Below are 17,456 nucleotides of genomic sequence, written 5' to 3' on the forward strand. Positions count from 1 at the left end.
TTTGCGAGCGTGAGCAGGGAGCAACCGAGTGATGGAAAAAAAATCACAGAATGTTGTATGTCCAGGCTGTAGAATGTTGGAATGCATTGTTTAGGTGTGAAGCAGTTGCAGATAGTGAGAACACCTAAGATCTGACCACGGGAAAGGTGGGTTGAAGTGGAGTAGAAGTGAAGGTCACTGAAGATGAAGAGGCTAAGATGTTGAAAAGAGAATTCATGTGGATACTGACATCATGGAGGACCATGGACTTCTTGGGGTGGAGAGACGAACAGGGAACAGTCTACGTGTAAGGGGGTGAGGTAGGGGGGTTGACTGGAAGTTTGCTCAGCAACAGGAGAGAGAGAGGGGAGTATAGTTTCTCTTGGGTTTCAGAGAACAGAAGTTCTTCAGGAGGATGGAGGAGTAATGGTCTGGTTCTCCCTTTCTACTCTGATTGGAATTCCAGAAGGTAAACTGGAAAGTTTTGGCAGAAAGGAAAGTATGGGCAAACCTAGATGATCAGGATAACGTATAGTTGGGCCTGTAATAAGGATATCGGGGAATGGAGCATGTTAGGTTGAACGGGCTATAAAGTTTTCAAGAAGAATTTGCCCTAGAAATGCCCTGATATTGAGTAGTGGGTAGTATTGGTGGCCTAGATGCCAGGTTGGCTCTGGAAGGCTCCAAGTTTTTAGGTCACTCCTTGCTATGAGAATGTAGTAGTAAAACACACATGTGCATTATACACAGTTGTTTGCATACCAGTTCAGCAGGTTATCAGATTCCTTTGAAGTCTTTGTTAAGAACCATATTTAGAAGGTGGATTTGTGAATGTGGCTATTGGATAAACTTTGTTGCTAATTCCATCATGCAGACAGATATTAGCCTCTTCTAAAAGACTGAACCTGCCAATCAGAAGAGAAAACTCGAGAAAACTGATCAAGGCATAAATTGACTTAATGCAGTTTGCTCTGGAAAATAATGTCTCTATAACAATTTAATGCTGCCATAACTCTAATTAAAGTGTTTATATATGCAAAACATCTTTGGGATCAAAATGACCTGTACCTTAAGTGCTTAATAAATGTTTGTTGAACTGAAAAGGTAATACAGGGCTTCCCATGTAGACTTTCCTCAAGGAAAAAGAAGGTAGTCACGTATCCTAGATTTCTAGGCCCTTTGATAGTTAACCTTGTCATTATAAATGAACAAATTGGTATTCTAGTTTCTGCACAGCCCCTTTGTGCATTGGGTTAACACAAGCTTCATCTCTTGAGTATGATCAGCTCTGGACACCTTGACAAAATAAAGTTTCTGACTTGTAAAACCAAGGAATGAGCCCTGGAAAATGTGACTTGACTGAGGCAATGTCATCCTGAGGCTAGCCTGAGCAGCCCAGCTGGCCTCTCCCTGTGACATTTCTGGCATGGTTGTTTAGAACAGTGACTCTATTTAAATCAATTTGACCTCCTGCAATAAAAATCTTTGAGACCATGATGAAGTCATTAGCAAAACACTGTTGTAATCATCATTAATGCGAGACGACTGACTAAATTATTAGAAACCATAGTGAGTTAATAAAATACACTGGCTGAAAATGACTCCTAATTCTAGAGTCCAGCATGGGGAGTTACTAATTGTGTACAATTTGTGACTGTTCATGGGTAGCAACCTAGTAACAGACTGTTCCATTTTAAGGCTACAGCTAATGAGTACTAAAACTCTTGTAACAAAACAAAACAAAGGAAACACTGCTTTTCTTGTCAGTTTTGTATTTTTTGTATTATGTTATACTTCACTGCTTCCTGCATTATGCCAGGGTTGCACATTTCTGAGTTTCATTCTTTTTGTTCATGGAATCATAGATCTTTCCCAGAATTCTGAAGAGTTAGACATAATGACCCGTAAAAACAAGATTTTTTCCTACATGGCAAACGTTCCAATAACAATTACTGATTATCCTACTGTTTCTGTTCACCCACAAAAAGATAGTTTCTAACTAACCAGTTCAACAAAATGTGGTTTCTTTCCAGAAGGAAAGAGTTTTCTTGCCCCTCAGAACTTCATAAATTCTCTTTAAGATTTCATAAATTCTCTTTAAGTCATAAGGTAAACAAGGCCCATCCTTTAATTTTACCTGGTGTCAAGTAGTTTAACTATTATTTTTATATTAAATCAACAATGATACTATGACTTAATGACAAAACTTGAGAAGAGAAAAAAAAAAATCTGGGCTTGTGGTGGGGAACTTATGCTGTTACCTGGGTGGCAGGTTAGAGATGGGAATGTTAGGGGCTTTGCTCAAGTACCTCTCAGTTGGGGGATATTCAGTGGAAAATTTGAGAGGCTGTGCTTGCCACTGGGATTAGTTCAGAAGTGCCTTTGCTTTTAGTTTTCCCTATTTATCGCTTCATGGAGGAAGGTCTGAATGCCGTTTAATGTAGACTGAATTGCCTGGTCTCACCCTAGTCCTAACTCCAGAAGGAGCTTGTAACTAGTACTAGAACGTCTTGAGGAAGGACATGGAACAAGCCCCTTCATTAGCAGAAACTGTATTGGCCCTGTAGGAGTAGGGCAGTTATTGGGTGAAAAGGGGTTGGATCTGGCTACAGAGGGGGTGGGGGTCAGGGGGGGAGGAGAAACTGTAATATCGTTGGAGAGATGATAATAATCACACAAGTCCAGACATTTTAGTATGAAGGTGAGAGGAGACAGTACCCACCAAAAATAGTTCTCAAGTCCCAGATTTAGATTTTTAAAATTGAATGGGCTCTAGAAAGGAGTGTAGAGAGCAATGTCAGTAAAAATGTGCCCCAGGGGATCTCTAGAGAAAGTGAGAAGCAGGAAAAAGGGAAGACAAAACAACATCCTTCAGATAAGCTAGATGAGCTGTTAGAACACCAGAAGGACTATTCCCCAAGGATACAAGCTGCCAACGTAATATTTAATGGTATCAGTAGGGCTTTCCTCAGAAAAAAAGATCGCTAAGGGCTTCCCTGGTGGCGCAGTGGTTGGGAGTCTGCCTGCCCATGAAGGGGACACGGGTTCGTGCCCCGGTCTGGGAGGATCCCACGTGCCGCGGAGCGGCTGGGCCCGTGAGCCATGGCCGCTGGGCCTGCGCGTCCGGAGCCTGTGCTCTGCGGCGGGAGGGGCCGCAGCAGTGAGAGGCCCGCGTCCCGAAAAAAAAAAAAAAGATTGCTAAGAAAATGTCAATTGTTGTTCACTGTAAAAAGAGTTTAACTGCAGACAGGATTAAAGACTCAGAAGTGAAAAGTAAAAAGCAAGTCTAGAAAAATAGAATCAGCAGTATTGTCTGAGGGCAGAAGTCACATTACGCAGCTAGTGATAGCTGTTGAATGAAAAAGGAGAACATTTGAAAGCATGCTTGTGAAATGCTCCAGTTGGGGTAATGCCCAATGGATGGCCATGGCAGAGATGCATGTACCTGAACAAGTAAAAGGAGTACAAGAGATGGGGAAGACTTGAAAGGGATTTGCCGTTGGAAATTGCATAACTTTTATTACAGTTAAAACTAGAGCCAGATGATAACAATCTATTTTTTAATGTATTCGAATTCTTCCAAAAGGAGGTCTATCAGCAAAGTATTATACCATTTAAATCTAATACCCTATATTTCTGTATGGCTACAAATGGAACATTTCACAAAATATTATGCATAAATAAATGACACAATCAATAGTGCTTGATTATGATACTCGCATATATATTTTTCCAGGGCTGAATAACAGAGCAGTCCTATTAAAGGCCAAACAACCAGGTTTCTTTGAAGTTCAAACCTTTGAAAAATGCTGGTAAGAAATGGGCAATCCTGATTCCAAGGAACAAATTTTCTGGCATTTTAAAGTAACATTTTAACTGAAAAACAGAACAATTGTTTGAAAAACATGATTGGGCACAATAATAGAGGTGGGTGGATAATATAAGTTCAAACGAACATTTTAGACCTTTTCCGAAAGAGCTTAGGGTAGTTGGATTTTGCACATACGTAACATTCTGGATTCTCACTTTAGCTTCTCCAAACAGAATTAATGGTATTGCAGCCTTGTGGTTTAGAAGAAATCCACAATTTAGAAGAAAGCTGTTGGCTATTTCTCTGGGAAGATTTATCCAAGTAATAAAATGAGTAACAACTTTTCTTATGACTGACTGTATGGTTACTGACCCTGGTACATGACTTTGCTTAGGTTACTCTATGTGAAGTACTGCAAGCTATAGTTGTTTGAAAAAAAAAAAAAAGCTAATCTTGAATTTTGTGATTTTTGTGTAAATTTGCAAACTTTATCTCTCATTAGATTACTTAATACAATACAAATACATTTTTCACTGGGCTGATTTCTAGGCAAGTAGGTGTGCAGTTTATCTGTGTTACCTTCTCCTATCTTCCCTTTACTTCCTCTCCCACAGCTTTCCTTCAGCAGTTCCCAGTCCAATGCCCTGTTCTGCTTCCTGGCAGTCCAAGACTCCACTGTGGTTTCCTTCTAAGCCTGCTCTCTAAGACACAGCGTTAGACACCAGACCAGTAGTCTCCAAACTTTTCTGACTGAGTCCCCTATTGGAAAGAGTTTTGAGCATACCCCCAATATCTTTATAAATGACATGCATGTATTACTGTTAATATATTATGAATACAATAAAACATACTGAAATTGAAAATTTTCAATAGATGAGATAAAGATGAAGTAAATCATATTTTAAATAATTTCAAAATGTATTACTAATAATACAAAATATACTTTTCTCTAGCATGTTATTGTTAACAAAGCCTTTTAGGGGAACAATAATTGAATATGCCTCATTATTCTTTAGATCTTGGGTCAACATTTTGTGATACAGCAACACAGATGTCTGCTTTTATGTTCAGTTTATTTAAAGGCTCTCTGAAAAGAATTCACAAAGATACGGGTATTTAAATGGAAGAACTGCTTCATTAGCTGGGTTGCTAAATCATACCTATTTTTCAGTCTCATCACTCATTATGCAAAGATTTTGGTTAAATCTGATGGATGCATTTCCATTTTATCTAATGTTACTCAAGTGGATTAAAAAATCCTATAAGATATCAGAGTTTTTATAGGTTACATGCATTTTCAATCGCAAAAATTACATATAAAGGGAAAATTTTCAAACATCAACATAGCATAGTGGGGACTTCCCTGGTGGCGCAGTGGTTAAGAATCCGCCTACCAATGTGGGGGACATGGGTTTGAGCCCTGGTCCAGGAAGATTCCACATGCCGCGGAGCAACTAAGCCTGTGAGTCACAACTACTGAGCCCATGCGCCACAACTACTGAAGCCCGTGCACCTAGAGCCCATGCTCCATAAAAAAGAGAAACCACCACAGTGAGAAGTCTTCACAGGGCAATGAAGAGTAGGCCCCTGCTCACCACAACTAGAGAAAGCCCGCACACAGCAATGAAGACCCAACGCAGCCAAAAATAAATAAATAAATTAATTAATTTTAAACAAACAAACATAGCATAGTCGGTAAGGACATAGACCCTGGAGCCAATTGTCTAAGAATCCCAGCTCCTGGATTCTTACTACTTGTATAGCTGTGGGCAAATTACTTAGCCTCTCTGTGCCAAAATTTTCTCTCCTGTAAATTAGGATAGTAATAGAACCAACTCAATAGGGTTATTTGAGAATTTAAAAAGTCAACATTTATAAAGCAGTTAATATGATATCTGGCATATACTAAGTATTATTTAAGTACGTTAAGAAATATAGGGAGACTTCTCATGCCCTGCTATTGGGAGTGTAATACTTAAAACCACTTTTGAAATCAGTTGGGTACTATCTACCAAAGTTGGAAATACACATGCCCTGTGATCTAGCATACCCACCAAGATATTATATTTTAAAACGAGAGTGGTCCTAGTGGCTTTGTTTGTAATAGGCAAAAGCTAGAAATAATCCACATGTGCATCTAAAATGGGATGGATAAGGACTCCTCTGGTTGTCCAGTGGTTAAGAGTCCGCCTTCCAACACAGGAGAAGTGGGTTCCATCCCTTGTCGGGGAACTAAGGTCTCACATGCCGAGGGGCAACTAAGCCTGCGCGCTCTACAGCCCGCATGTGCCACAACTAGAGAGCCCATGCACCACAACTAGAGAGAAGACCGCATGCCGCAACTAAGACCTGACACAACCAAATAAATAAATAAAAAAAATTTTTAAAAATAAATAAAATAAAATGGGATGGATAAGAAAATGATAATTTATGTATCCACTGGATGCTATTCAGCAATACAAAGGAATGAAAGGAACAAACCACGGCTACATCAACATAAATGAATCTTACAAATGATGATGAGTACAAGAAACAAGATGCAAAAGAGTCTGTAGAGTGTGATGCCACTTATATAAAGTTCAAAGAGAGGAAAAAACAAAATATTAGCTTAGGAATGCACATATAGGTAGCAAAACTGTAAGGAAAAATAAATAAATAATCATCACAAAAGTCAGGCTCATGATTATCTTTAAGGAAAAGAAGAAAACTGTAACTGAGGAGGGGCACCTGTGTGTGTGGGGGGGGCAGTGTTTGGGTGTGTGCACCCTTGCATGAGTGGTGATAATGTTCTATCTTCTGGCCTAGGAGATTGCTTAGGAATGTTTATTTTATAATTATTTATTAACTACGTGCATAGGTATTATGCACTTTTCTGTATGTATTATATTTCACAGTGAAGAAAAATCTTAAAACTGTTATACAAGTTTTCTTTCCACAAAATTAACCTCAGTTTCTGGCTCCAGCTTCTTTGCTGGAATAACTGCTTATGAGATATACCTCAAATGAATTTCATGTGGTTGCTCTCCCTGTAATCTTAACTTGGAATCCTTCCTTTCTTTAAAAAAATTTTTTTAAGTCTAAGTAACTCATCCATCGGTGGTTACACTTACACAAGTTTTGCATAAAACACAGTTTTTATTTTTTTAAGTCAATTGTTGAAAATACCATTCAAAGATGTATTCGAGAAAAAATACCTTCTCTACTATAGCTTTCCTTTGGCGGCTCACAGAATTGTCACTTTAAAATGCATCTCATTATTGAAACACAATCTAGTAAACACCGCACTGAAACAGAATCTATCCAATACCATAATGTGAGACATATTAAAAACATCTGTGCTTTCCATTTAACATTATAGTAAACTTCCCACATTGTGTAACATGTTCCAATACTTGTGTCATTCGGTCTTTAGCAATGTTTTATATGCGTATTCTCAAGGTATTTGCTGTCAAAGGAATGCAGTTTCTTTTTTCCATCTGTGTTCCATGTGTTATTTCAAACATTTTTATCTTCACAAGAAGAAAACTATTTTCCCAATGGTATGTTGCTTTTTGACTTTTTATTTTTAAGGAAGCTCAGAAAAGGCTTCATAGCATTTATAATTGGTGAATTTTCTTTAAAGTATTGGCTTGAATCATACACTCCTTAAATATTTTAGAAATATTGTTGAGCTTTATGAGTTTGGATGTCTACTTTTTAAGTGGTTAGCTAACAGTGATCAGTTCAGAACATCATTATCTGTAATACATAATTTGGGTGAAGATGTTAGTAAAAGTAGATATAAATTCATACTTAAAACAGTTTTAGAAATAATTTTAACTAGCATTGCCAACTTCTTGTCAGATCTAATTAGTCATTAGTTTTTCATCTTGCAGTGTGGCTCCAAAAAGGGTGCCAGAAATGTCAGCTCAGCCCATTGTGTTTGCCTGTTCTTGCATTATTAACACTGTCTCCACTGATCCATGCTATAATAGTTTACTTAAATATGATCTATAAATCCATCTAGTTAGATACAGAAACTGCAACATGTGGCAATATGTTAAAAGTGAACACAGGAGAGTCCTCCCCTCCCCACACAGTGAGCAGCTGTGCTACCACCCTCTCCCCAGAGCACCCTGAGTGCCTGCCCACTTAATGGATCAAGTTTGGGGTGCCACTACCAATCCTCACATTAAATATTAGTAGGGCTTAATTTCTTTCCCTCTTTGGGGGGGGAATATATGTATTTGAAGATAAAAGTTCAAATATCTTTTCTGGAATTTCAGGGGTCAACTTCTGTATCTTACACTCATATGTGGCTACATTTTATCTGGGGATAAGAACATCTATCAGAATGAATATGAAACAGTGGCATTCGAGCCAGGAAAATAGAAAAACATACTGTTTGGGCTGAAGGACCTTCCTTGTGTGTTCTGCAGTGACCTTGAAGTTGGAGGACATATGATAATCCACTTTGTTACACCCTGGTAAAAGTGCAAACAAACAGACAAACAAACACTTAATGCTACTAATGAGGGAAACTACAAATATATAAACCAAATAAAAATCGTACATAAAAGAGAATTAATTATTTAAAAAGTAGTCTTAAGATAATTATGAAAAGAATCTTTAAGATATCAGGAAATGGACCATCTGTGACACTGTATTAGACAAGATAAGTAATACTAGCTGCTGTAATAATTGACCCCAGAATGTCTGGCTTAACTCAATAAAGATCTATTTTCTCACCCATATCACAGTACAAAGCATGCTGTGAGAAGGCTCTGCTATAACTCGTCATTCAGAGACTCAGGCTTCTTCTAAGCTGCAGATCAACACATGGCTTCAAGGTTGACCCGGCTTCATCCAGTTGGTAGATGGATGGATGAAAAAAAATGGAGAAGGTCCACCTTCTCTTAACTGCTCAGCAGGGATCGTATTTCACTAGTGAGAACTAATTACATGGCCCTATCTACATGCAAAAACTTTGGGAAATGTACTTTATCTATGGGTTCCGGAAGAGGAAATGGGTTTGGTGAGCATCTAGACAGGCTTTTGTCATATAAACAGAGGTTGGTCTAGGGATTCCAAAGCTATAACTTGAGTATCACCAGGTCTGACTTTGGAAATCCCTTGGGAAGCCTCTACCACTCTCTTTTCTGCCTGCTGCAATAAAGGAATCAGAACACCAGCACTAATTTTAGCTCTTGCTGTTCCCTGAATCAGCCACGATCTTCCACATCTCTACCTCTGCATGTGATTTGTATATGACGTCTGTCCATTCTTTCCACCAATACTTCTAACCACTGATTCCTCCAAATCTAGCAAGCTTCTCTTCATCTTCTAAGACCTAACACAATGGTTACTTCCTCCATGAACGTCTCTCTGATGACACACAAGGCACATATCTCTTCTTAACGTTCACTGAACTTTATCCATGTACTTTGTTCCTACCTCTATTACTGAATGCATAAGCCTGTATTATAATTTTTACGGAACAAGTATGTTTTCAAAAGGATTGAATGCATTAATATTCACAACACGGTGACCATTAACAATATTGAATAGATTTAGCTTCTCAAGGGTGAGGACAGAGTCTTATGTATCTTAGTATCTCCCATGCCTACCAGCACAGACCTGGCTCACATACTCAATAACTGAGGAAAAAATGAACACTGTCTCCCTTCCTTCCACTTCCCAGCAACTCTAACTCTTAACTCTCTCTCTCTCTCTCATATATATATATATATAGTGGTGAAACACAAAATTTACCATCTTTACCGTTTAAAAGTATACATTAATATATGCACCTTGTTTGCAACAGATCTTTTAACTTTTTCATCTTACAAAATGGGAACTTTATACTCACAGAATTCCCCATTTTCCTCTCCCCTCAGCCCCTTAAAACCAGCATTCTGCTTTCTGTTTCTAAGAGTTTGACTGCCTTAGATACCTCATGTAAGTGGAATAAGCAGTCTTTGTCTTTCTATGACTAGCTTATTGCCCTGGAGATTCATTCATGTTGTAACATATGACAAGATTTCCCCCTTTTTTAAGGCTGAATAATATTTCATTGTATGTATATACTACATTTTTCTTTATTCATTCACCCATTCTAGTGTCTTTGTTTTTGACTTGTGGTTACTGGAGAGGATTGATGACCCCAGAGAAAAGGTGATCCTGTACTCTCAAAGATTTCAGGATGTTTTAGGTTCTAGAGACTAAAAGAGAAACTATACTGAGTGCAAAGGAAATTAGATTTTTAAAAAATCAGTGACAACATAAAGAATGCCCCCCATTATACCCTATTTGAGCATGAGAAACTATTAAACTACTTTCAGTTGAGCAACCAAGGGCCCATAATAAAAAGTAGTTCACATTCCAAAGGGCTCTTACCCTAGGCTTTTCACTGTCCTACTCAGCACCTCCTGTTTCATACCCTCAAAATAGCTCGGTTGAGAAAAGAAACAGCAACATTTTAAAGTCGGGCTAAATACATAAATAAATAAAAGGATAAACAAGAACTCTTTCAACACAGAGCACTTGTAAGAATTTTCATGTTTATGGAGAAGCAGAGCCCCAGAGTAAACTCTGGCCCTTCTTGGAATTAGTGGATTCCAGTCTTCATTTGCATTGAGGCAGTTTGAGGCCCTTTGGGGACATTCACAGCCTTTACTTCAGGGCGTTATCATGAAAGAATCTAAAGTATCCTTGCATTAGCATGATCGTTATTTTTTCAGCTGGTCTGAGGAGGTATTATTAAACATGTGGCCATAATATGTACAGAAAAATCTCCACGTAAACTAGCATTTAGCATGTAAACACAAACACCTCACTCGTAACTGGTTTCTAAAACTATCATAATAAGAACCTCAACACTTAAAAAAAAAAGCAAAAAACCCTTAAGTTTTTGGTAAAAGATGCCGAATATAGCTTGAAGTAGTAAATAATCCTTCTGAAGCGATATTAGCGAATTAGTTGCTGCGTGAACAAAGAACCCTTTCTGCACCAGGATGAATGTTGCCTTTATTTTTTTCCTCACAAGTATGATTCTAGAAAACAGCTGTACTACATGTTGACAAATGACAAAGCGGCAGACTTGCTAAAACACTTTTTGGTCAAGGCCAAGAGGGGAAAAAAAAAAAAAAATTGGGGCTGCTGGAGCGGCCAGCGAGCTGGACTCCCAGGGAAGCTGGCTTCCCTCACCTCTTTTTTTTCCAGTCTTTAGGGAGCAGGGGCCTCACCGACCCACCCTCCCCTTTCCCCGGCTCTGGTTACAGCCTGTCGAGTTGAACAAACTTGCTGCAGGCGGATTGGCGATCGGGAGCTCTCGGGCTGGGGCGTCGTATTTATTAATTTATATTCCGCGGCGCCCCGCGCGCGGGCCGCTCTTTTGTACCCGGCCGCCGCCGCCCGGGCTTCGGGGCCTCAGCGAGGAGCGCGGCCCCCTCGTCCTCCCGACCCCCAAGGCCGGCACGTGCTGCTCCCGCCCGCCCGCCCGGCCCGCCAAGGGGGCGGAGGCCCGGCTTTTCTCCTACCCGCTCTGGGCCAGAAGGAGGAGGAGCGGCGGCGGCAGCAGCAGCAGCAGCCGGAGGAGGCGACTACTGACCGGCCGAGGGAGCGCGGCGGAGCGGGGTTACGGCGTCCGGCAACGCTCGGCGGCCGCCGGGGAGGCGGGAGCGGCGCAGCCGGCCGGGATGTTCCCTGGCACTTCCTGACTGGCTGGCCGCGCGCACACGGCCAGACTCGCACGCCCTCGGCCCCCGTGGCTCGCTCGCTCGCTGGCTCGCGCGGGCCCGCTCTGCGTCGGCCGCGCAGCGGGGGAGGTGCGCTAGGGGGGACGCGGCCCGGCATGAGTTGATTGCGGGTGGATACGCCGCGGACGGGCTCCTAGAAGCCGTGAGGAGCCGCTTTTCTCCGAGTCGCCGCCCTGCCCTTGGATTTGAGATCATGTATGTACGCGTCGCGGTCCTGCCATTGTCTCTACCCCAGCGCGTGCCGTGCGCCCCTGGGCGAGGGGCTCGTGCCCACCCCCGCCGCGCGCTGCCCCCCGCACTTCCTGTTGGGATGAAAGGGAGCCTCGCGCTGACCACGCGCCTTTTCTCCCCCTCGCCCCCGTCTCTTCCGTGTAGGTCCATTCACATCGTGGCGCTGGGGAACGAGGGGGACGCGTTTCACCAGGACAATCGGCCGTCGGGGCTCATCCGCACTTACCTGGGGAGAAGCCCGCTGATCTCAGGGGACGAAAGCAGCTTGTTGCTGAACGCGACCAGTACGGTCGCGCGTCCCGTGTTCACCGAGTATCAGGCCAGCGCGTTTGGGAATGTCAAGCTAGTGGTCCACGACTGTCCCGTCTGGGTAAGGGCCCGCAGCTGCTCTGTGCAGAGGCTGATGGAGCTTTCCTTTTCTTTCTTTCTCTCTTTTCTTTTTCTCCTCCCCCTTTTTCCCCTTTCATGAATGTGGACGTCTGGGTCACCTGGGGAGAGTTTTTAAAACATTTTGGGGAAAATCTTTGGTCCTTCGTTTCATTGGGCAGGGGCCAGCCTAGTCAGAGAACACTCTTAGAAGGGAAAAAGCCCCAGTGGGAATGTGAAGCACTTAACGCGTACACTTCACGACTCTGGGTTGTCCCTTGGTAGACAGATGACTGAATGTCCCAACCCCAAGGGACGAGGTCACTAAGTTTCACCAGCAGACAGCAATGTTTTTTCATGCCTACCCTGTGGGTGATATAAAATATTAGTGTTCTAAAAATAAAGATCTCTGAAAGCTCAACACAGCAAAAATACATTTCACTGGGGCGGCTCAGAAATAGGACCCCTGGAAAGGGGGCGGGAAAGACAGGGACTGAGAATTAATTTTAAACGATTCTTTTATAGCACTATCCACCTTTGAAAAAATTTAATTAGTGTTTTTAATTTTAATAATGCAGATATTCTTGATATATTTAGCCATTTCTTTTTAGTGACCTGTAAATCAGAAATATTGCTAATACTGTTTCGGGACTTGAAAAAGCTTTAAAATTTGCTATAATTAAAAGAAATCGTAATGAAGTTGATAAATGCTAGTCTAATTCTTGAGTGATAAAAGAAGAAATCTACTCTCTGACATGTATAAATGTTTTCAGTACACAATAGCATCATGTTTTGAATGTTTTCATGTAATCTTACTCGAAAATTTCTGATTCTTTACTAGTATAAAACTTATGTTGCAGCTAAGTATTATATTTTATAACAGAAGAAAGTTTAATGTCTAAAAAAATACAGATATCATTATGTGAGATTTACATTTAAACTGCACTTTAAGAAAACCGAATTAGGGACTATAGGGAACTAATACACCTTTCCAAAGAAATGTACATAAAAACATTTCTTATGCAAATTTCCATATTACTGAAAGAAAAGATCACTTGCCCAAATAAATTTTCAGCTAAAGTAAATTTAATAGGCTAAAATAAATGAAAAATGGGCTTTTTCAATAACAGGGATGCTATTAAATTCCTAATTATGACAGTGCTGATGCTGATCATGGAAGCATTGGTAGAGAACTTACTGGCTGGAGTCCATGCAAGCAAATGAAACCCTTCTTTTACTTTGGTCATTTCATTGTGAAAAATCTTACAGTCTAAAAACTAATTGGTTCTACACTCAGTTGAACAAATGTTGAGTGAATAGAGTAAATAAATGTAAGGAAAATAAAATAAGCTGAATTAGGATGTTAGGTTAACCTTTCCTGCTTTTTCTTTGAGCAGTGAACTCTTTCCTTTTTATGTTGTTAGTTTAGCAAAAGCAAATACTTGTGATCCCATGGATTGTAGTAAATGAAATCTTCCAAATCGATTGAAACAAGCCTTCACAGTCTGGATTTTTTTGGTCTTAAGTTTATTGTTATGTTTTATTATGTTAATCACCTTTTGTTTGGTTAGACTCTGGCCTTTTTTAAGACATTGAGTTTGTAACCAGGCACAGTTTTCTGGGTTATAGTGGTCTTCAGACATAGTAGAATACATTTGTAGAGCTACTCTTTATGAGGTGCTTTTCTTCTCTTGGTGGTAAGTAAAAGCCCGTCAGAGATATGAAAGTTGATTGTATTCATCAGCTGGTATTTGCCATGTACTGAATCGGAATATGAAACATAGCAGAGCAGATAGAGCACAGGTTTTGATATCAAAAGGACCTGATTTCAGATCCTCACCTTGCGAGTTAGTGGCTGTGTTCCTGGGTAAAGTCACTCATCCTCTCCTAGCTTTATTTACTCTGTGTGTAAAATAAACATAATAATCCCTGCCTCCCAGAGCTGTGCTGAAGAATAAATGAGTTAGTATGTGTAAAGTTCTTAACATCTAGACGGGCATGTAGTAAGTAATCAATAAGCGGTAGCTACGATAATAATAAAGTGTTTATCACAACTTTAGTATATCCGTGTATTGCTTAAATGAAGCAAAAGTAAAGTTTTCCCACACATCATTCAAGATCTCCACACAAATAAAGTACATAGAGGCAGCCGTGTTAGTACTTAGTAGATGCTGTATTGCAGCCTCACAACCAAGTAGAATAAAATTGTTGTTTTGCTGTAAAAATTAAGATTATTTTTCAACAGATGAGTTCCATTCCTCAAATGTGGCTCCAAGCCTCGTGTTGCATAACTGCCTAGAGGAAATCCTGGAACTGATTTACAAGGGGTGGGAGAATTTGATTTCCTTCATATTTCTAGAAACCAGTGGAGCATTTTCTCTTTGAGACAGTTTGAGAAGAAATGTAGCATTGTTTTCTTGGAGTTAGAGTGAGATAGTTGTGCTTCTCTTCCCTAGTTTTCTTCTGTATATCCGCAGCCTCACTCTGGATCTTTGCCATGTATACTTGGCACTTTTTAAATAAATGTGCTTCAAATTCATTACATGTAGCTTATTGTTTAGTATGTCTCTGAAACCCACCCTTTTTTGTTATATTATTATTTCATTTCTAGATCTTTTCCTGTTTACCAAAAATATTCCATAAAAAGCAATGAGATAATATATGCACACTTTTCTTGGGCAGGGTTTGAAGCTCTGATTTGTATTAAAAATAAAATTATTTATAGATTTATATCCTCAGTACCACAGAGTTAATGAAGCCAAAACCCATTTCCTCGTGACATTTTCCCTTAAATGTCTCCTTTTTCTTTCTACACGTCTCCAGTAACTCTGGAATTTTGAACTATTTGGAATGCAGAGAGCAGTTACTTTTGATTTGTTCTCTCAGAGTTAAATGGCTGCTTGATATTGGTCCCACTTAAGTTTAGTTTGTTCATCCCATTCATCTAACTTTGTCCTCTTTCTTTATTGTATTTATATACCCTTTTGTACGTATATACTTTGAGCTTGAATACTGTAACAGATACAGCTGGAACTGAATGGGTTTTGTGGTTTGGGATTTGGAAATTAGCATAGAGCTCTGCTGGGAAGCTTTCACATTTTCTTGATCTGTGTCCCAATTCACTTCTCCCTCCTCTTACATCCTCCGCTAGGTTCAAGAATTTTGCCTTTGCTGTTTATATCCCCATAGTTGGCGTTTTTTTGTTTTTTGTTTTTTTTTTGGTTTTTAAATCTTCCTCTAAAAAGGCTCTGTCCATCCCACTCTCAGTAAAGTATTCCTATCTAAAAATTCTGCAATTCTTGTTATGCAGAATATACTTGTAGGAAATGGGCAGGTTGTGAGGGTGTAGGGAATTGGGAGAGGCTTTGCTGGGGCATGGCGGTGTACTGGTGAGAAGAAGCTCTCTGCAAAAGGGCATTGCTGTGACACTTCTCCAGAATTTTCTAACAGGATAAAAGCTCTGTCACAACTGATTGATTCAAACCCTGGTTTGGACTCATATTTCAAAGTGCAGACTTTCATAGCCCAACAGTTTTGGACTTGTTAGCCATATCTAGCTGTCTATTTTCTTAATCTAGCTTTATTACATCCTAGGAATACATACCAAAGGCCACATGAAAGGACAAATAATGATTAATAGTTAACCAGAATGTGAGAAGGAAGCCACTTATGCATATTTAGCAATGGTATTAAGGTACATAACGATATTTTTCTTATACCACTATTCACACAGTAACTTTGAAAAATTATTTTTAAAATACCAAGGTGCAAAGTTTTAAGGAGTAGCGTCCATAATAAATTACTTTTGGCCCTAATTCTAAATATGAATATTATTAGCTGTAGTCCAAAAGTAAACATTTCAAAATTGGAAAGGTTTATCCTGAATTTTTAATTGATATGAACAAAATACATGAATTGCACATATACTCCTTACCATGTTAACATCATCTTGTAATACACACTATCTTTTTGTGGAGGCATACCCCTCCGCGCCCCTTGTTCCCCTCACATGCACACTACATATATGCAGTACTGTCCAAAGAATGGATAAAGTTGAAAAATATATATGAATTTTGAGATATGGATAAAATATATGGAACTCCACAGAATTCACAGGGTATTATCAATACAATCTAAATGACTGAACAATCCTGCATTATCTAACTGCGTCACAGAAAATCCTCTGAAGCTTCCTTACTCACACTGATGCTCTTGCATCTAATGCATAGTGTTAATTTTTGAAACTATTAGGTGTTAAAGCTATGGCATAATTTTATTTTATTTTATTGTATATGGTATTTTATTTATGTTTTACTTCATGTGCATAAATCTAGCATTCTGATTTTTTGTACTTAGTCCTAGTGGATTGTTATTTTTTTTAAATGTCTTTATTGGAGTATAATTGCTTAACAATGGTGTGTTAGTTTCTGCTTTATAACAAAGTGAATCAGCTATACATACACATATATCCCCATATCTCCTCCCTCTTGCGTCTCCCTCCTGCCCTCCCTATCCCACCCCTCTAGGTGGTCACAAAGCACCGAGCTGATCTCCCTGTGCTATGGGGCTGCTTCCCATTAGCTATCTGTTTTACATTTGGTGGTATATATAAGTCCATGCCACTCTCTCACTTCGTCCCAGCTTACCCATCCCCCTCCCCATGTCAAGTCCATTCTCTACATCTGTGTCTTATTTTTGTCCTGCCCCTAAGTTCTTCTTTTTTTTTTTAGATTCCATATATATGTGTTAGCATACAGTACTTGTTTTTCTCTTTCTGACTTACTTCACTCTGTTTGACAGACTCTAGGTCCATCCACCTCATTACAGATAGCTCAATTTCGTTTCCTTTTATGGCTGAGTAATATTCCATTGTATATCTGTGCCACATCTTTATTCATTCATCTGTCCATGAACACTTAGGTTGCTTCCACGTCCTGGCTGTTGTAAATAGCTCTGCAGTGAACATTGTGATACATGACTCTTTTTGAATTATGGTTTTCTCAGTAAAAAAATGCCCAGTAGTGGGATTGCTGGGTCATATTGTAGTTCTATTTTTAGTTTTTTAAGGAACCTTCATACTGTTCTCCATAATGGCTGTATCAATTTACATTTCCACCAACAGTGCAAGAGGGTTCCCTTTTCTTCACACCCTCTCCAGCATTTACTGTTTGTAGAGTTTTTGACAATGGCCATTCTGACTGGTGCGAGGTGATACCTCATTGTATTTTTGATTTGCATTTCTCTAATGATTAGTGATGTTGAGCATTCTTTCATGTGTTTGTTGGCAATCTGTATATCTTCTTTGGAGAAATGTCTATTTAGGTCTTCTACCC

General features: G+C 39.7%; 2 protein-coding genes across 3 annotated transcripts in view; one reads left to right on the plus strand and one right to left on the minus strand.

Annotated features, from left to right (window-relative positions):
• Positions 1–10,784, minus strand: part of SPATA9 (spermatogenesis associated 9) — a 74,222-nt gene extending 63,438 nt beyond the window's left edge. Inside the window, 2 exon segments of the mRNA XM_067731270.1 lie at positions 8,172–8,253; positions 8,519–10,784. Coding sequence (XP_067587371.1) covers positions 8,172–8,253; positions 8,519–8,539 — 103 coding nt within the window. The 5' untranslated portion in view covers positions 8,540–10,784.
• A 786-nt stretch (positions 10,785–11,570) lies between these two features.
• Positions 11,571–17,456, plus strand: part of RHOBTB3 (Rho related BTB domain containing 3) — a 56,003-nt gene continuing 50,117 nt past the window's right edge. For both annotated transcript variants that reach the window (XM_067731263.1, XM_067731264.1), the window contains exons 1-2: positions 11,571–11,721; positions 11,902–12,127. In XM_067731263.1, the coding sequence (XP_067587364.1) occupies positions 11,720–11,721; positions 11,902–12,127 (228 nt within the window). In that variant the 5' untranslated portion in view covers positions 11,571–11,719. The remainder of the gene's footprint in view (positions 11,722–11,901; positions 12,128–17,456) is intronic.

The sequence above is a fragment of the Pseudorca crassidens genome, chromosome 3 (genome assembly GCF_039906515.1).
Source record: "Pseudorca crassidens isolate mPseCra1 chromosome 3, mPseCra1.hap1, whole genome shotgun sequence".
In the NCBI taxonomy this organism is placed as follows: Eukaryota; Metazoa; Chordata; class Mammalia; order Artiodactyla; family Delphinidae; genus Pseudorca; species Pseudorca crassidens.